The sequence below is a fragment of the Artemia franciscana genome, chromosome 9, assembly GCF_032884065.1.
Source record: "Artemia franciscana chromosome 9, ASM3288406v1, whole genome shotgun sequence".
NCBI lineage: Eukaryota > Metazoa > Arthropoda > Branchiopoda > Anostraca > Artemiidae > Artemia > Artemia franciscana.
In genome coordinates, this window is record NC_088871.1 from 13,512,976 (window position 1) to 13,534,205 (window position 21,230).

A 21,230-nucleotide genomic window follows, 5' to 3' on the forward strand; every position below is an offset into this window, starting at 1 on the left:
TTCAAGAATAGGTGTTCCCAATCAATCTCATATTTGCCATATCCGAATACGATTGCTCGCGTGCAGATTACAGTAACTATTTTTTTTTTTGAAACGATTAACTCAGCCTATTACTCTCTTAATAAAATACTTTCATTTGCTACTAAGTTAGATGCATCTTAAAAAAAACAAAACAAATAAAACAAAACAAAGGTTGATACAAAGTCAAATCCAACTCTTCTTCCGACACTCCACTGCAAATATTAACTCTTTCCTCATTGACTCTTTATTAACTCGTTCCTCAGTAACTCTTTACATTTGTAAGAATATAGTAACTGAGAAATCAATCATTTCTAAATAATTATGGCAAAAAAGGACTAAAAAATAATTAAATTTATATATTTGGATCAACTGTTTTTTCTGCACAAGGCTTCCCCATAATATACCCTGATATACCCTGCTTCACTTTCCAAGGATCTTTCCCTGAGAAAATAAAATGTTTTGCCGATACGAACTCCCACCCTTCTACCTCACATCAATGACTTCTTAAAAAAAGACAAAGAAATTAAAAAAAAGGTAATGGCGCGAAAAGCACATTTGGAGATTCCAAAGTAAGATATTTCTTTCATTAATACAGGTGAATTGGACAAAAAAGAAGTTTATCCAAATAGCAACCGGATTTCTTTTATCTTTTTCCATTCCTTACAATATTCAAATTAACTAAACAAATGCACATTTTGAAGTTGAAACCAAATTCTATTCCCACCCCTTTCCCTTTACAAATACGTCAAGTAATAAAAACAAGGTAGAAACCAAACAGGTAATAAATAAATAAAAGCAAAGAAAAATATAAATAGGTTTCCATAAGCTGTTTGATGGCACACGTGATTCATTTAACCTTTTTATTTTAGCATTATATCAAGCTGATAACTTTAAATATCACCTCGGGGTTGTATTCAAAGATCATAAATAAAAAGATATTTTTTTTGCGTAACTTAAAGATTGTTATGTTGTGTAGAAGAACAATCGTTTCATTTTAAAGCAAACAAATTTAATTTGTTTGGTTTAAGAAACTTTAGAGGCTTAAGAAACTAACGTACAAACTAGACAAGTGATAAATAAATAAACATTAGGTAAAAAGAAGCAGATGAATAAATAAATACAAGCTTACCGCCACCAGGTCTGATTCCCAGCAAGGCTGCTGGTATATTCTTCAATGCACTTGGCAGCTCTTTGACATCAGTGGCAACAGGAAGTGGAGGTACAAATGGATCCCATTTTTTCACAGGTACCTCTTCAACTTCTTCCATCAACTCACCGTCAGATTCAACTATCTCTTCGCTCTTTATCTTTTCCTTTCGTTTCTTCTTCTTCCTTTCAGGAGTCTCAGGTGTGAGAGGAGATGGGGACTTAGGAGGCGGTGATGGTGGATGAGCTACAGGCAGAGGACTTGGCGACTTTTCAATAAGCTTTTCTTTTTTAACCTCAACGCTTTCAACATCAATTTCTTCATTACGTTTATCCTCTTTTCCTTTTAGTAGCTTCTTAAAGAGGTGCAATTTGCTATACCTCTCAGGTGGTTTTTCAGGTTCTACTGGTTTCGCTTTTACTTCTTTTGGAGTCGTTTGTACTTGCTTACCAGGGTAAACCATATCTCCGTGGGTAGAGGCTCTACGCAGCTCTTGTCGTGGAGTTCGCTTCTCTTTGGGTTTCTTAAGAGGTGGAGGCAAAGAAGCTTCGTCGGTGGATTCATGTTTCATCTTTTTTGTGTCCACAGGTTCAATTTTCTTGACACCTTCAACAATTCTCTTCATTGGAAGTGCCTAGAAAATCATATTTTATTAACGCAACACAATTATTCCAAAAAATTAAGTGCCTAGAAGAGATTCTGAAGCTTGGAGTGGCCCAATCAAACCAAAGAAAAAGCAATCAAGAAATCGTAAAAAAAAAATCAACAGGTTTAATTTACTTACCGCCTTCAGCAATTCTTTTTGTTCGAAGATCTTAGAAATAATACTTAACATATACAAGACAATTATTCACAAGATTACAGTGCGTAGAAAAACTTCTGAGAAGTTGCTAGAAAGACCCAATACAACAACAAAAAAGCTACCAGGAATTCTTGTGATAGATGTCTCACTTTTTCCTTCAGTGTTATGCAACAATTTTGAAATAAGAGCTTTGATAAGGAAGTTTTTAAGAATAAATGTATAATTTTTGAGTTTATGGCCAACTTCTTAAGCCAAAAAGGAAAAAAAATGTCAGCAGCCAAATAGTACAAAAAATATAATTAAATTAATATATTAAAATATAATTATAATTAAAATATAATTCTATAGAATTAAATTATATAAATTAAATGAATTATATATTAAATATATTACATAAAATTAAATAAATTATATCATTAAATTACAATTAAAACCAGTGTCCCTTCCTTGTCTGCAATGCTGTACCCGAAGGAGCCCTCCTACTTGCCCACATTCTTTCAGTGCTACAAGACTTCAAATTTGTTGAGTACTTGACTGTCCTTGAAACTTGTTTTAAAAATTTATGAGCAGCTATAAGGACATCCTCAAAGACACTGGAAGTGATTTCAGAAATGAAGGCCAACAAGTCTTCATTAATGTAAATTAGTTTCTTTAAATTATAACCCCCTTTCTTCATCCCACCCCTTCGGATATTTTCACTGTCTCTTTGAAACTACTAGGTGTATCAATTTCCACTAGTCTAAAGTGGAGAATTCACGTAAAAGACACCCTTCATTAAGCAAAGGCTTATATTTTCCCCTAAAGTTCCTTAATAGCTATAACTGCCTTCTTCTCATTCATTGAACGTTTAAGAGTTGCATCATACTTTTCTCACGTTTGTGGTCCTACCAGATTTCTCGTTGATTTTATGTCTGTCTTCTTTTCATTTTTATGGCACTTGGTATTAACCAAGTGACATATAGCAATCGCCAATTCTGTCGGTCTGTCTGTCGGTCCCGGTTTTGCTACTTTAGGCACTTCCAAGTAAGCTAGGACGATGAAATTTGGCAGGCATATCAGGGACATGACCAGCTTAAATTAGAAATAGTCGTTTTCCCAATTTGACCATCAGGGGGGGGGGGGGGGGAAGTGGGGTCCCGGTTAATTCGTAAAAAATAGAAAAAATGAAGTATTTTTAACTTATGAGCGGGTGATGGGATCTTAATGAAATTTGATGTTTGGAATGATATTGTGTCTCAGAGCTCTTATTTTAAATCCCGACCGGATCTGATGACATTGGGAGGAGTTGGAGGGGGGGAAACCTAAAATCTTGGAAAACACTTAGAGTGGAGGGATCAGGATGAAACTTGATGGGAAAAACAAGCACAAGTCCCAGATATATGATTGACATAATCGGAACGGATCCACTCTCTTTGGGGTAGTTGGGGGGGGGGTGTAATTCCGAAAAATTAGAAAAAATGAGGTATTTTTAACTTACGAACGGGTGATCGGATCTCAATGAAATTTTATGCTTAGAAGGATATCGTGTCTTAGAGCTCTTATTTTAAATCCCGACTGGATCTGGTGACATTGGGGGGAGGGTTGGGAGGGGGAAACCTAAAAATTGGAAAACACTTAGAGTGGAGGGATCGGGATGAAACTTGGTGGGAAAAATAAGCACAAGTGGTAGATACATGATTGACATAAACAAAACGGATCCGCTCTCTTTGGGATAGTTGGGGGGGGGGGGGTTATTTCTGAAAAATTAGAAAAAATGAGGTATTTTTAACTTACGAACAGGTGATCGGATCTCAATGAAATTTGATATTTAGAAGGATATCGTAGCTCAGAGCTCTTATTTTAAACCCGACCAGATCTGGTGACATTGGGGGGGGGGGGTTGGGAGGGGGAAACCTAAAACTTGAAAAACACTTAGAATGGAGGGATCGGGATGAAACTTGGTGAAAAAAATAATCACGAGTCCTAGATACATGATTAACATAACCGGAACGGATCCACTCTCTTTGGGGTAGTTGGGGGAGGGGTTAATTCTGAAAAATTAGAAAAAATGAGGCATTTTAACTTACGAACGGGTTATCGGATCTCAATAAAATTTGATATTTAGAAGGATATCGTGTCTCAAAGCTCTTATTTTAAATCCTGACTGGATCTGGTGACGTTGGGGGAAGTTTGGGGTGGGGGAACCTAAAATCATGGAAAACGCTTAGATTGGAGGGATCGGGATGAAACTTGGTGGGAAAAATAAGCAGAAGTCTTACATACGTGATTTACATAATTGGAACGGATCCGATCTATTGAGGGGGGGTTAATTCTGAAAAATAAGAAAAAACGACGTATTTTTAACTTACGAAGGAGTGATCGGATCTTCATGAAACTTCATATTTAGAAGGACCATGTAATTCGGATCTCTTATTTTAAATCTCAACCGGATCAAGCGTAATTGAGGGGGCAGTTGGGGGGACCGGAAATCTTATAAAATACTTAAAGCGGTGAGATCAGGATGAAACTGGATGGGAAGAATAAAAACCTGTCTAAGATACGTGACTGACATAACCGGACCGGATCTGCTCTCTTTGGTGGAATTGGAGGGGGGGGGGAGTAATTTTGAAAATTGGGGTATTTGTAACTTAAGAAAGGGTGACCAGATCTTAATGAAATTTGATATTTAGAAGGATCTTGTGCTTTAAAGTTCTTATTCAAATTCCGACCACATCCTGTGACGTTGGGGGGAGTTGGAGGGGGAAACCGGAATTCTTGGAAAACGTGAAAATTGGGGTATTTTTTCTTACGAATAGATGATCGGATCTTAATGAAATTTGATTTTTAGAAAGAACTCATGTCTCAGAGCTCTTATTTCAAATCCCGACCAGATCGTTTGACATTGGGGGGAGTTGGAGGGGAAATCTTGGAAAAACACTTGGAGTGTGGGAATCGGGATGAAGCATGGTGGATAGAATAAACACATGTCTTTGATACGTGAGTGAAAGAATCGTACTGGATTCGCTCTCTTTGGGGGAGTTGGGCGGAGGGGTTCAGTGATTTGGCGCTTCTGGACGTGCTAGGACGATGAAAATTGATAGGCGTGTCAGGGAGCTGCACAATTTGACTTGATAAAGTCGTTTTCCCAGATTCGACCATCTGGGGGGCTAAAGGGAGAGGAAAAATTATAAAAAATTAGGTATTTATAACTTACGAGTGGGTGATCGGATCTTAATGAATTTTGATATTTAGAAGGACATCGTGACTCAGAGCTCTTATTTTAAATTCTGACCGGCATTAAGCCTCTTATTTTCCTTTTTATATCAATCTATTGATTCATAGAATTTTGTTAGAGCTCATACCATATGATCTCTTGGCTCTTAGCTCTTCTCGCCTCGTCACAAGTGCCATATGAGCTCTTAGCTCTTGTTTTCAATATATTTGAAATTATTTCGGTATGATTTTTTGAAAACGCCTATTTTTCTCTATTATCCAGTTTCGTCATTTTTTCGTTTCTTCTATTTTATTTCTTTTATCTCTTCCTGCTGCGTTTTTTTCTGTGCCCTGCTTTTGAACATTTTTTCCGCTGTTGTTAAGACTCAAAATGCAAATTTTGCCTACAAAGTCATGAGATAATTCATTTTATGAAATAAATATTTTTTCTTATTTATTTACTTTAACGTATACTTCCGTGACTACGAGATTACTAGGCTGAAGACAAAAACAGCATCCCAAATATCACTAAAATCACAAGAGCGAATACTACGAACTTATTGTAAGGACAAAGTCACATGAGGCCAATAACACAGAACCAAGCCATGTCAATTTCTTGGCTCTAATTCCCTCAAAGGCTGTAACACCGTGAGGAAGAAGGACCTGCAGCAGAAAGCCTCAAAAGTCCAAAGAGTTCCCATGTGTGGTCTTATCAGCTGCACGATCAGGGAACCATATATAACCAAGGCCACATCAATCCCATGGCTCCCCTTTAGCGCTACCACTCCTTCAAGAGGTAGGCCATACAAAATACAAGTTTGAATAATTAACAGTTTCAGGGTGTGGTTTTATTCAGTGGGCTATCAAGGAAAGTATTTAATAAGACAAAATGCATATAACAAAAATAAATATATATAAAATGTACCTTTTTGGGTTTCACGTCAATACCTTCTTCATCAAAGAAAGGAGCAGGCAATCGAGATTCTGGAAGTTTTCCCTCCCTTGCTTCTGAAATAAAACCCGATGTTGTCATCATAACACTTGTCACTTCGCGAACTTTCTGTTCATCATCACTATACATCCTGTCAAAGATAACGTGGGGTAAGAAATTATAACTGGTGTCAATCTTTCATTAATCTAAAAACAGATTAGGCGCAAATTTGTAAGAGCGCACTCCCATCTTTATTTATCAATAAATTAAAAATAGGAAATGTATAAATAATGGGCAAAACTTATGGAAAATAAATATTCACTGATCTTCGAAAAACAATAAATTTCTTTCAAAGATTGCTTTTTGGAACATTCGAATACTGAAGTATAATTATTAGAATTTAAAACACTAAAAATTTGGGACTATTAAACAACTTAATTAATTATTTAATATATTAATCGAAACAATTATACCACTTGATTCAACAATTAAAACAAACACAATTTTAACAAAACATCACAATACTATTAGGCTTTTAACCTGCTCTTATTTTACTGAATTTGAAGTGTATTGGCCTAGTTTAACCATACTATGCTTAGGTAAAAGGATCATTTCATTTTGTTAGAATCTCATACCAAAAGACGTAACTCATTCTGTCACAACAGTACCCCACTTCCTCTTGATTGACTAAAGTTATGAAGATTTTTTTTTTAGAATCATGGCTGTGGCATGTACCACAGCCTAGAGTCCAGCCCATAGTAACCGAAAACTTAAAACATGTTTTGAAAAAGAAACTGTCGAATGAGGATGAACCTTCATTAAAAGCTGATGCAGGAATGACAACTATTAATTGGATTTACCTAAATAGTTACGTTTAATGCGACAATAAATCTACAGATATTTAGAAAGGTAGCCAGAAACACCGCAAAAAATTGTGTCAAATTGAAATGAAAGCTGCACTGTTGGAATCTCTATAGCCAAAAATCATATCAAGGAGAATTAGGAATCACCAAGGAGAATCACTTCAGCAACTAGGAAATTCATTTTTTTGCATGGGAAGTAGGAATATTTTTTCTTTTTTGTTATCGTGCTATTGAGGCACAGAAACATTATAGAGATATATTGATTTTCTGGGGCATGATCATTCAGAAGAATCAATCATTAGGTATTTTTTACTGGCTAGTTTAGTACATATAGCTCCAACAAAACTTGAAATAAACTCATAGATTTCATATCGATGTGGTACCACTACAGGACTAACAATACAGCCTTATTAAAGAACTATCATTATCATATTAGGCTACTGGGCCTTTTTATTACTATACTGTTATTAAAATACATTATTACCATACACATAGATCATATTCGAGTCCCCTGAAATACTTGATGGCTATAGGATTTCTTAGAACATAATCTACTTGTGTCCCGTGTCTTGTAATTTGCCCCTGATGCTGAGTTTTATAGCGAGATTTGGAACTCTATATTCGTGTTTTCTTACACCCAAAAATTTCTGGTGAAAATAAAGTTTTATACTCCTTTATTTCCTTTTTAAAGAAACGAGGATAGTTGCTGTAAGTTGTTGTATTTACCTATTGTTGCTGTCAAATTTTGAACAAACTAAAATAACGCAACACCTGATAAGGTTCTTTTTAATGAAATTTTAAACAAGTGAAAAAAAAAATCACTAAGAAGTGTGGTTTAATTTCACTGGTTTATTTTGGTAGCTAAATTACATCATTCTTTAAGATTAAGTCAGAAAGGGAAGCAAAACAACTTAGTCCTTTTTTTACTCGTTGCTGGGTCAAATTATGAGGCCAATTTTTTTTTAAACTTAATCAGCAAAAAAATAAAATGAAAAAAGAGCAAATTTTGATCCGAAAAATTTTCCACAAGTTATGACACTTGTGGAGTAACAAAAAGAAAAAAAAATGAAATACACTACAAGTAAAATACACAACAAATAGAAAAAACATTACGCTACAATGAGATTAACCGAACAGACGGACCAAAGGATGATGAGGCGATAAACGATAAAAAGCTGATTCCGACAACCTTCCATGCATGAGGGCCAACTTGGCACTTATATCAGGGACATCAAACTTGCGAATTATCATCCTATTGCCATACCAAGGGGGGATTTAAAGTAAAAATTTACAATATCGGAAATAAAAAATCCGAATCTGATTAACATCTTTTTTCTTTAGAAGGGGATAAAGACCAGAAAGATAAAGGACAGAATGATCACAAAATGTAGCATATAGTCTACCGAGTGCACGTCTATTATACTTCCCTCGATTAGCAACTATCTTAGAATAGCCCATTTGAATTTTCTTTTGAACATCACGAACAGTGCACTGCCGTAGGCAAGAAATTGAATTCGTAACAGTAATACCCAACCACCGAAAGGCGGAAACAAAGGGTATTGAAAAACCGCGACAAGCTAAGGGAGCATTAGAGGAAGTCGGACCATTAAAAACTAGAAATTCACATTTCTCAACATTAAGAGAAAGACCAATATTAGAAAATAGACGTGAAACTTTTGAGACCATAAACGAAACACCTTGCTTATTTTTACACAAAAGTAAAAGGTCATCTGCATAAGCAAGATAAGAAACATCTGAGAGTCCAATAAAATAATTTGATCTAATTTCATCTAAAATACCAGAAATGCACATTTAGAATATACTAGGTGATAAAACCCCTCCCTGCTTGACACCTCGACATAAACGGACAAACGGAGATCCAGATTTATTAAGTCGGAGGAAAGAATTCTCATACCAAAAACGAAGAAGAAAAATGACTGAAAGATTTACACCATTATTAAAAAGGGAACAAAAAGCTTGACTGTCGCAGCTACTCTTTGGAAACCACCGAGAATAATTCAATCCATGAAACTATTGTTTGATTTCAAAAGTTTGAACTTTGTAATCAATTACTAGGCTTTTTAGATGCAAGTTATCATTTATTTGTTAATTTTTAATAATAATGATTAAAAGACTGACAGTTTTTGTTATATTTACATACTTCCATTCTATTTACAGATTAGTTACCACATAGCCTCCAGTGAGGAAGTCATAACAAAAAATTTAAGGTGAATTGAAACTTCGCTGTAGAGGATAGCGTGAAGCTGGAAACAGATTTGGTTGGAGGAGGAGCGTGTTCAGCTGTGCTGGTCTCAGATGAACTGGCGCACACAGTCAATTGAATATAAATAAACAATAGCGCTGAGCTTAAATTATGTAAAAAATAAATTAAGTAAAAAAAAAAACTGTCGTTGATCATAGCGAAGTAAAATTTTTCACTGACCATAGTGAAAATAAGAAAAAATTTTCTAAGAGACCAAAAAGTAAATTATCCAATTGATCCTGCAATAAAAGAATCATTCTGATAGGCTGTGTCATTTTTGGCTGGTTAGTACAAGACGAGACAAAAAACAGAGATCCTATATAATAAAGAAAAAAATTACCGCTACTTAGACCAAATAGAAATAATGTCTTATTGTTCTGAACAATTTTATCTAAAAACATGTTCTAAACAATTCTTTTTCCTCGACACTATGCTCTACTCAACTTTTTGGCCTCATAATAACTCATTTTGACCAACATATGTGTTTGTATTATATTCATTTTAGAACTTAATTAATATGCATTCCACCTATTCAAAAAAAATTTAAGTAAACAAAAGAAGATAACCTTAGACGTTTGGATAAAGCCGATTCATTTGCTTCTCCAGGTCGTTTCATGGTCGGAGAATTTGTCGAAGAGATGTCAACACTGACTGACGTTTCTGTGTCAAAATTCTCTGGAGCTGATTGATCTTCTAAAAATTAAAATAATTTTACAGTAAGTTTATGACTGAAGCAATGTCAAAGGTCGATATAACCTTATTGTTGCATGGACCATGGGCGCCGACAAGCTGAATTTTAGGGGGGGGGGGGGTGGCTTAGCTGGTCGAATCAGCATTTCCTATTCTGTATAATAAAAATCTCAAAACAAAAATATAATTATATAAGGTAGCGTCATTCAGCCAGGGAGCTAAGACCCCCTGTCTCCCCTTATGAGCGCCCATAGCATAGAAGTATTGTTGCTGGCGCAGTCATATCTGACCTTTCCAAACTTCTGAAATAATAGTGTTAACCATTTATTGAACTGCATTCAAAGGGAGGGTCAATAGGGCAATGTTCGATCACCGTCGATCCTCCTGATCCACATTGTCTTTGTGATTCTCTCTTTGAGACCAGCTTGGCAAACGGTTTTAAGACCACAGTCATAAGTGCACAGATGTGAGCCACACCAGATATTTGCCAGTCTTTTTCAAATTCAAGTTTGAAACATGAACTAATGTTGAAACAATTCCTTAAAGTGACTATAATTTTTTTTCTTCGCGTGTACACTATACTAGAGAGATTTTTACCTGAGCTAGCAGCATAACTCCTAACTATACAGCTTGCGGCAGTTTGGTGTAATCTTTACATATCTAAGCATGTATATCAGCTGAAGAACTACTGTTTTACGCACATATCCCGCTACTGACATACAATTCAAAAAGGGCATTTGCTACAGCAAAAAAATGATATAAAAACGAATCTACCCACATCCCAAATTCTTAAAGAGGTATTTCAGCTAAAATCTTACAGCCTATTTGAAAGGAGGTGCAAGATTCTACTACGACCTAAAGTGGTTTTGAGAGCCCCCTGTAGAGGACCAACACATTTGAAAGATGCGTTCCAAGTGCTTGATCCATTTTATTGTAGTATTGAAGCTGGCATTAGTAGACAATATATTGAAGGAATTTTTTTCAGTTAATAACTAATTTCAGTTAATAATTAATTAATTTTGTTTTAATAGGAACAAAAGAAGCTTCAACTATTATCAGCATTTAATAAGTACTCAGTTAGGCCTATTAAGTCATAAGGATTAACTAAATTTTCAGGAATTCTAAGGGTTGCTTGGGAGACACTGGATAATAAAATATCCATCTAAAACTACTTTGATAATAAGAACTAATTTTGCCAGGGGCCCAGAAATACGCCAACACTTCCTGCATCCAATGAATTTCAAACTTACTTCCCTAAGTCCAATAAAGTAGCATAAAAAACATTCCCACAATAATTAACCAATCAATAAATGCAATCTCATTGACAAGCATTTATCACTTGCAACAAAAGGTTGTTGAGTTATTTAAGGCTGATTTAAATGGAATTTAAGTTGTATCACGAGGGGCTTAGTTAAATTGTAGGGGTTAAGCTGCATGGGGTTGAGTTGTAGTTGAGCATCTCAAGAAATAATATATGAATGTGTAGACATCAAAAGTGGATATGCTCACTATTTCACTAATCAAAATAATAATCTAATAATATAGTAACTTTGTATTTCCATTGCAAAATCTTAGTCCATTTGCACAAGCAATAATATCAACCTTATTTTCAAAGTCTAGTGATCAATCTAAAATTAATTCTAATTTATGTCTTCACTATTCAAGGACTGGTTGCTCCAGGCAAGGTCGTATTGAAAACTTTTTTTTTTGGGGGGGGGGGGGTTACATAAAAAACACATCCAAAATTTGTTTAGCCTACATGCATTTTGTTACGTTTAATGAGTCAGATGAAATTGGGGGGGGGGGTTAAACTATGTATACCCCTGGATACATTATCCCGTGGTCCAGGATTTATTATATTCTAATCTCGGGGCAGGGCAAGGTTTGCATTTCTTCCTCAGATTTATCACTGTTTATTTTCTTTAAGTAATTGTTTTTGGGGTGAGAGGGGAAAGGCGAGTGAAACTTTAAACTGACTCTGGGTGTGTATTTTTATCTAAAGCTTAACTTCTAAATAACTGCTGGAAATCTGATTACAAAATAGGACAAGCAATATTTTAAAATCAATTCAGCTTTTTTTAATTAATGTTGCATTGATAACAACAATGATATAACTCTTATTCCAATGTAATATTGGCAACAAGCCACAAAGCTTTTGAATTTATATTCTTGAAACACATTATTGAGAATTAATGATTAGTAGATAAATTTAGTTTCTTGTAATGTTTTTTTTTTTGCACGAAAATCTAAAATAAGGTAACTACAAGGTTGGCATCAAAATACAAGTAAACTAAATTTAAAAGTTAACAATTAAAAAAAAGTTACCAGCCCTGCAACTTCTATTTACAAAATTATTTAAAAACTTAATTAACAATAAAAAAAAAGCTAGCCGCCTTCCAGGAAGCTTTTGATTTTTAATTTTGCCAATATTTAAAGTGAATACTTAAATCAAAATTGAAAATGATAAGAAATCTTTTTCACAAATTCTAACTTTTTTTTGTAAATATGGTATATGAAATTAAAAATATCGAATTCATCTTAAATACAGAACCACGAAAAAGTAATTCCAGTATTGATTTGCAAATTCTAATATGAGTTAAAGATTTTAACATTTAAAAATCAACAATCTGTTATTACAAAACAAGACTCACCTTCCAGAGATGGGTTCATAGGAGGTAAGTACTCTTGGATATGAACAGGCCTTGTTAGTACCTCCCGACTTCCAGGTTTCATAAAATTCAGCTGAGACTGGGTTGGCACAGGGAAAGCAGCAACTGCATGCGATGGAGGTATAGGGTAGACACTTTGCACATACTCTTCTAAATCAGGTATTGAGACCTCCATATCATCAAAGGCAAGTAACAAGTCGTCCAAAGTAGGTTGTGTTCTTCCAACTTAAAAATAATTATAATATTATCACTAGTACCATATCCAGAAGTTCTGTTTGGGGGGAGGGAGGGAGGAAGAGTTAAAAAACTAATTATTTCAACAATAAACAAACTATGGTAGAGGAATTAAAAAAATGAAATTTTCGAGGAAATGTGCTGTAAGGAAGAAACAGAAGAAGAGAAAGTAAATTCTGTCAATTTTTGTACCATATCCAGTCGATTTAGTACCATATCCAGAAGTTCTGTTTGGGGGGGAGGGAGGGAGGAAGAGTTAAAACACTAATTATTTCAACAATAAACAAACTATGGTAGAGGAATTAAAAAAATTGAAATTTTCGAGGAAATGTGCTGCAAGGAAGAAACAGAAGAAGAGAAAGTAAATTCTGTCGATTTTTTTTAATATGCTTGTCTGATCACTTATATCTAGATTTCATCTAAACATTAAGCAAGATAAATTTCTACACATATTTTTTACTGCATTTATTATACGTTTTCGAATAGTCAATAATTTCAGTTGAAAGCAAACTATGGTAGAGAAGTTCATGTAAGGGATCATGTTAAAGCTAGAATCAAGAAAAATTATTCAGAGCAACAATAACACTGATCTAGTGAAAGAGTTTGAACTAATGTAACTGAAGTTTCAACATAGAGCAACAGCAACACATAGGAATAACATTCTAGATATATTGCACCTTTTAATGCTATTCTCTTTGAATCCGAGTGTAATTTTTGGTTTCACTAGTTCAAGTCCTGATGTTACTGGTTATTTGGTTGGAGCAGGGGTTGATGGTTGACCCAATTCCAAATGGATTACCAGGAGAAATCTGGGGGAAAACATAGGAAGCATCAGAAGATTTGTCCAAACCATGGCTTGCACTCCTGGTTGAAGGTAGCAAATGAGGAGATCGGTACATGTGGTATGCAGACCATTGGTCAGCATGCAAAAAAAAGATTGATGGTTCCCAGTGATGGATCCAGGATTTGTAGAAAAGGGAGGGGGCTGAAACACAAGATAAGCAAATTTTATGGGATTTCTGGCGCAGGTAAAGGTAAGAAAATTTTTAGAAGATGTCAGGTATTTCAACAGGGAGGAAGGGACAAAACTTTAAAGATGAATACGCCACAGCATGCCAGTAGTTTAAAATTTCTAGGAACTAACAAGTTAAATGTGAAGTTTCCCATTAATCTTGAATTGGCTGGCTATCTCAGAATCTCTACTGTACTCAACAACACTTTAGCCCTTATTGAGTTCAAGTACCTAAAAACCTTTGATTACTTCAAAAGAGAAATAGACATGAAGATTAGCTTTCAAATAAGCCCTTGTTCATCTCTAAGCAAACATCCATTTTACACAATGATGCCTTAAAAAAGTAGACATTACTGCTACTAATGTTAAAATGTAATTGTGCCTAGTTTTTAACAGGGGTATTTCCTAAGACAATTCTAAAGGCGCTTCTTCAATTTTAATTTGCCATGTAGGTTTCCAAGAGGTTTACAAGAGCTTCACACATTTACAAGAGGTTCCAGGCCTTTTTTGCAATTCTAAAAATTTTGTTTTTGTAATTACTCTTTATTTGACCCAAATAGCGAAAATTTCTACACAAAGCCTTTTCTTTTAAAACTTTTTTCACTGTGATAGGTTAGCGCTCTCTACTAGGATACATCTACTGTTACAACCATTAAAACGACCTATCAAATCCTTGTTCTTGCCCCCTCTCTCCTATCTCCTTTGTTGTTATTCCATTGTACAATTTTACATGTCCAATCCACCTTCCAATCCTTTTTTATTTTATGCTCAGTTTGTTTGTTTTATTTGGAGCTTTATATTATTTTTTCTTTTTCCCTTTCAACTAGTTTTATTGATATAGGCCATCTTATTTATTAATTATGACTCTTTATTTCTTGACTCTATTGAAAAAGTGATAGATTTTCTCTAAGACACAATTTTTTTTTGCATTTTTGATTTTTATTATATTTAAGATGAACTTCAGCAGTATTACTGAACCATACCTTATCTCAAAATTGAATTTTCATAATTTGTGAAAGAAAAAATAATTGAAAAGTTTTCTTTAGTCACAAAACATGGTGATACTGGTTATTGCCAGAGAAATTGCTTTAAAATCTATTTGCTTCTTAAAAACAAACAACTAAATTACAGTCTGAATTTTTGAAAAATTAAATTCATTTTTCTGATAATATCCCTACCACTTAATACACTATCAGCAAAACTAGTATCTTTATTGTAAACAATAAAGAGCTCAAAGCTGAATTCCTTTGCAAAAAATGAAGAGGTAAACCTGATATTCATTAATATACCCACTGCCTGGACAAAAAAGGACCTTTACTAAGAAAAAACCCTTCAAAGACATTTCTTTTCCCTTCAATTTGAAAAGAGCTAGCACTCAATGCCAAAAACCTTCCTTGATCTGTTCCTTACAACCCTGGTTTAAAATTAATTTAAATTCCCTAAATTCCATTTACATAGCAGTATAACCATAATTTGTCAAAGTTTTTGACCGTATTTTAAAGATACAATTAGAAAGTACACTGATAAAATATAGGTTTTCAGCCATTAAAACTCAGGATTGCAAACTTCATATGTGGGAAAATTAAAAGTTGAACTTGAAGGCAACAGTGTTTATTTTTAAATAGTTATTTTTCGGAATTTTCAGTATATGCACTTTATCTTGGTAGGAAATAATTCAACTAATTGAATTTTAGAAAAACAGGGCTGCCAATTCACAAAAATGTAGCAGAAAGTGGGAAGGATTGGAATTTTTTAAATGTTGATACAAAAAACATAATGTCATAATCTAGAGGATATTTTTCTCTTTCAATTTCGTTGTCAACAAAATACCCCAAAAAGCTGTTTTTGAATTGTAAAGGGAGGCAAATGACCTCCCTGTATTCACTGTCCCAAATTGGCACCCTTTTCAAGGGCCTTAAGTAAAATACAATCATTATTTTAAGTCAATAATCTTAGGGAATACATTGTAATGAAAACAAATTATTACTTACACAATTCAGAGTATCTATGGACATGTTGTCCCGTTTCACATATAAATCTCCTTGTTATCTCTGTTAAAAGATCTAAAGCAGAGACATGAGCATTAGTCCATCCAACCACAGTACAGATTTGTGAAACACTGGTTTTCAAGATTTTTGATGCAAAGTCATTGCTTGTCATTTTTCTAGAAACCTGAAAAGAATTTAATGTTGATAATACTTTTTGCTGTATATATATATATATATATATATATATATATATATATATATATATATATATATACATATATATATATATATATATATATTTTAGCTACGCGCCATTGCAGTTGTGTCCCTGTGTCCCACCTGTAAATACAGATAGATATATATATATGTTTTTAACTACATAAAACTTGCAAAAATACAACATTCTTTGCTGTCCCATTGTCTGTGCATATAAATGGATTGTCAGGTTTACCAACTCTTGAACATGCAACAGATAATTGTCCATGGGAAAAACAATCCATATTCAGATCTATACCTCATTATTCTAATGATTGCCCTTGAGCTTTGTTGATGGTCATTGCTAATCAAACATTCCCTGTGTCCCTGTCGCCATTTATATTCCCTGTGTCCTGGTCATCATTTGTGTCCTGGTGTCCCAGTCTGTAATTTCTCTTTGAGTGTCCCAGTCGTCATTTATATTCCCTGCGTCCCCGTGTCCTGGTCTGTTGAGTGTCCTGGTTGTCATTTGAGTCCCCGTCTATAGTGTCATCTTATAATGATGTCATATACAAAGCCTTATATACTTATAATGACATCATATGCAAACCCACAAACAAACAAACATGCATACATACAACTTATTTATATACATATATAGATATAGTTTCTTTTTTAGTTTTGCAGCTTTTTTATTTTTTTTTCTTTTTGGTTTTTTACCTTTTTATTTTTTTCTTTTTTTTAGCTTTTTTCACGCCATATTAGTTACGCGCCATTGTAGTTGTGTCCCTGTTTCCCACCTGTAAATATATATATATATATATATATATATATATATATATATATATATATATATATATATATATATATATATATATATATATATTTAACTACATAGAACTTGTGAATATACAACATTCTTTGCTGTCCCATTGTCTGTGCATATAAATAGATTGTCAGGTTTACCGACTCTTGAACACGCAACATATAATTGTCCATGGGAAAAACAATCTGTATTCAGATCTATACCTCATTATTCTAATGATTGCCCTTGAGCTTTGTTGATGGTGATTGCTAATCAAACATTGCCTGTGTCCCAGTTGTCATGTATATTCCTTGTGTCCCAGTCGTTATTTGTGTCCCAGTCTGTAATTTCTCTTTGAGTGTCCTGGTCGTCATTTATATTCCCTGTGTCCTGGTCGTCATTTGTGTCCCAGTCTGTAATTTCATCAGTCGACAACATGACATCAGTCAACAAACAACTTCCCTGCTTTCTTTTCATACTTTCTCTATTAGCCACAAGCCTTTTGGCATAGACTCTTTGAGCAGCTTCCTTGGCTGTTGCCATTGTACATTCTTCTGTCATGTTAAAATCTATATTAAAAATTTCTCTTTGAAAGGCCTTCTTATATACTTATAATGACGTCATAACAAGCATGACGTGAGTCAACAAACAACTTCTTGACAGCATAATGCTCAATCCTTATAATGACACCAGTTGACAAACATGCATGACATCAGTCAACACACAACACACAAACAACTTATTTATATATATATATATATATATATATGGTAATGGTTACAGAAACATCAATCATAGATAACTCAGACTTCTCAATGATGACAAATACTGCTTGCCCATTGACTGATTTTATGACAGCAGTCACCTATGCCAAAAATTCTGGAATGTAAAGACATTGTGAGAGGATAGTAGATTGATGAACTTGCTGTATTTAAGCTGGACATCCTTGCTATGAGCAAGGTCTGTCAGCTCAGTTTCAGGACAGAAATACTGAAAGGAAAGGACATAAATTCCTATTTTCTGGACAGGATGTGAGGGAGTTGGTCTACTCTTGAACACAAAAGCTTCCAAAGCTTTAACAGAATGGAAACCAGTCAACAGCTGTATCCATACAGCCAGGTTTGCTTCCTAGCATGCTAAAATGACACTGGTTTCAGTGTTGCATCAATATAGACAGCACTCCTGTCTGTCTATGCAGTATATATGGAAGAGATCATTGTCTTCAAAAGAGACCTAAAGAGAGATGGATTTCTGATAAAACATGGAAGACAATAGCTGAACCCACGACCTTAAAGACATAGATGAATAAAACAGAAAGTGATCACCAGGCTTGCCTCTCAGCACTGTACCTTCAGAAGAACAAGGAAGCAAGAAGCAGACACAAATTGACAAACTCAAATTCATCAAACCAAAAGCTGAACAAGCAGAGGAAGCTGCAAAGAAAGTTGACTCACAGCCTGTCTACAAAATAACAAATGACATTGTGGGGCATGCAAAAACTGCCAAAGGTCCACTGAAAGACAGTAAAGGTAACCTCCTAACTTCTCAACCTAGACTGCCTCAGACACCCCATATTCCAGAAGTACCTTTATTTAACTTAGGCAGTAACCTAGACCAAATCTCTCCCACTAAGATCTTGAGTGCTGCCTAGAAGTTAAAAAATGACAAATCACCTTGTGCTGATGGCATCACTGCTGAAATGATAAAAGCTTCATTAAGCTTTCAGAGTTGATGATACAAACTTTATTGATGTGCTGTGACTCAGTTTAAATTTAACCAACATTTCCTATAGGCAGAGAGTTTCTTTCCCAATGTGTCATATACCAATAGATGCAGAAAAGAATGCTTAACAAAACAATACCTTTTTTGTCTTATTCTGTTTCTCATTAGACAATTACTTTATTTCACATTACTTTATTACTCATTAAAAAATTAATTATTACTAATTAATTAAAGTAATATAATTGCTTTAATAGCACAGGTGAAAGTGCCATGTCACCTGGAATGAACTTTGTTTATGTTTAGTTTTTCAACTGTTTTCTTCAAAGTTGTAATAAGTGTTGCCTGACTATTGTTCCACTACTGTACAAACCATAGATATATAAAATCTGATAGAGGGCTGATTCTGAAGAAAGAGCATTTGCAGTGGGGTGACCAAACAGATTGAGTGTTATTATAATATTATACCAAAATCGATGGTAAGAAGTGCTAGTACGTCTGATTAACACTGAACAGAGACCCAGAAAGCCCCTCTAAATAAGATCACTGTATGAAATGCCTAACAGGCCTTGACAAGAGTGCTAAATGTTTGCAATGCAACTCATGTAGCAAATGGATGTGTGCTACTTGTTTACAATCAAATGATGAGGGATTTGTTTCATTGAGCTTGGCCACAAGTAAGCATGAATGTGCATAGAACTGAGCATCTTAACTTTAGCACTCATGTAAAGAAGGTAGCAAGCAGCATCAGCTAGCTCATTACTAGGGCTCATAAAAAGGATAATTTCCTCCCATTGTCCTAAAATTCTGAGCCTTTTGTACAAAGAACTTGTTCAGCCAGGGGTGGAGACAGGTATGGTCCTTGCATCCCCCTTTTTCAAAAAAGATATTAAAATTTTCAAAGATGTCAGAGAAGAGCCACTAAGATGGTGAGTGGACTGCATGAACTCCCTTACCCTACAAGGCTATGCAAGCTGAAACTCCCAACTCTGGTTTATAGAAGAAGACAGGGTGATGCCATTCTGGCTCATAAACTTATTAATTCCAAGGCATTTCCTGATCTCCTTCCTCTGGTGTCTCAGGGCTCTTGTACAAGGGGACATAACTTATGGTTATCCAGGCATTTCTCCTCAAAGCAGCAACACAACCATTTTTTGACCAACCATGTTGCCAACCTCTGGAACAAATTACTACCATATACAATAGCTGCCTAAACCACAAACAACTTTAAGACCCATCTTGACAACAAATGGTCAACAAAAGAATGGAAGTATAACTGGGAAGCACTTGAATCAGCAACATCAAACCACTAGTCATGTATACATATTCAACTATGTGTCATGTATTATCAACACTGGAGTTTCTACAAGGAAAAATCCTTAGATTGCTCCAAGCTGCAATTTAAGGTAATATATATGACAGTTTAGCTCACCCTTTTCAGAACTGTCTGGGAAACAGAAAGAGTTCCCAAAGGTTGGATATATGGCATTATATTAAAACTATTTAAGAAAGGAGATGTCAAGTCCTGTGGAAACTGGAGAGGAATCACCCTTTCATTTGTAGCTAATAAGCTGTTCAGTCTGATGCTACTAAATAGAATCATCAAACAGATCAACCAAAACCTCCACAAGGAATAAAGTGGCTTTAGACCAAGGATGGCATGCACTGACTTTATCTTCATTATGTGAATGCTGATGGAAGAGAGTAATGAATAGAGGAGAAAATTGTTGATTTTATCCAGACTTTGAAAAGCATTTGATTCAGTTGATTGAGAAACCTTGTGGAAGATTTCATCCCACTATGGATTGCCAGAAAAAATAGTGTATCTGATCATGGCCATGTACAAAGAAACAGAATGCTGCATTTGCACCAGTACTGGTGAGACAAAATGGTTCAAAATTGTTTTAGTGGATTCACTATTATTTAGTGGACCTTGTGGAAGATTTCATCACACTATGGATTGCCAGAAAAATAGTGTATCTGATCATGGCCATGTACAAAGAAACAGAATGCTGCATTTGCGCCAGTACTGGTGACACAAAATGGTTCAAAATTGTTTTAGTTCTGACTATTTTTATAAAGATCTAAAGATTTATAAAGATATCTATTTTTTAGCTAGGCCTATCTTATTAGTGAGTTCCTCTGAAAATTTAATAAAAAAGATATCATAGCAAAACAAAAGTACACCATTTCAATTTCTATTGTTAACAGTCATAGCCTAAACAGGAAGCTTATAGCCTACACCTTGAAAAAAAATCAGAATCATTTATTGATTTTACCCTAAGAAGAGCATAAAAAATATATATAAAAGTGTATTAATTTTCTTCCTAAACAAATTATGTTTATGTGCAACATACAAATTCACCAAATAAAGATCTTCATTCTTTTATCTTTTTATAGGCTAGCCTATATCCTAAGTCTAAGTATGGGACCATCCTGGGGGGAGGGTTTGACTTTTGAATTGTCACAAATAACCATGATATATGGAAAGAGAACAAAGCAAAGAATACATTAAAATAAAATAAAGATTGCTTTTTATCACGTTAAGTTATTTTGCCTACTTCAAAAGAGCTGTAACACTAGGGTAGGTTACTAAGTTAGACTTTTTAGCTAGCTCATTTAGCTTTTGTTGCTAAAATTCATTTGAATGTTCAAACTCCATCCAATGAAGAATAGAACTGTATTTACTCCATAGTCTG

The 21,230-nt window shown here is 34.6% G+C and overlaps 1 protein-coding gene across 1 annotated transcript in view; it reads right to left on the bottom strand.

Annotated features, from left to right (window-relative positions):
* LOC136031029 (transcription initiation factor TFIID subunit 3-like) overlaps positions 1–21,230 on the bottom strand; it is a 61,959-nt gene that overhangs the window by 40,471 nt on the left and 258 nt on the right. Inside the window, exons 2-6 of the mRNA XM_065710216.1 lie at positions 15,816–15,996; positions 12,561–12,803; positions 9,786–9,912; positions 6,088–6,244; positions 1,151–1,802 (exon numbers count right to left, since the gene is read on the bottom strand). Of these exons, the coding sequence (XP_065566288.1) occupies positions 1,151–1,802; positions 6,088–6,244; positions 9,786–9,912; positions 12,561–12,803; positions 15,816–15,984 (1,348 nt within the window). The 5' untranslated portion in view covers positions 15,985–15,996. The remainder of the gene's footprint in view (positions 1–1,150; positions 1,803–6,087; positions 6,245–9,785; positions 9,913–12,560; positions 12,804–15,815; positions 15,997–21,230) is intronic.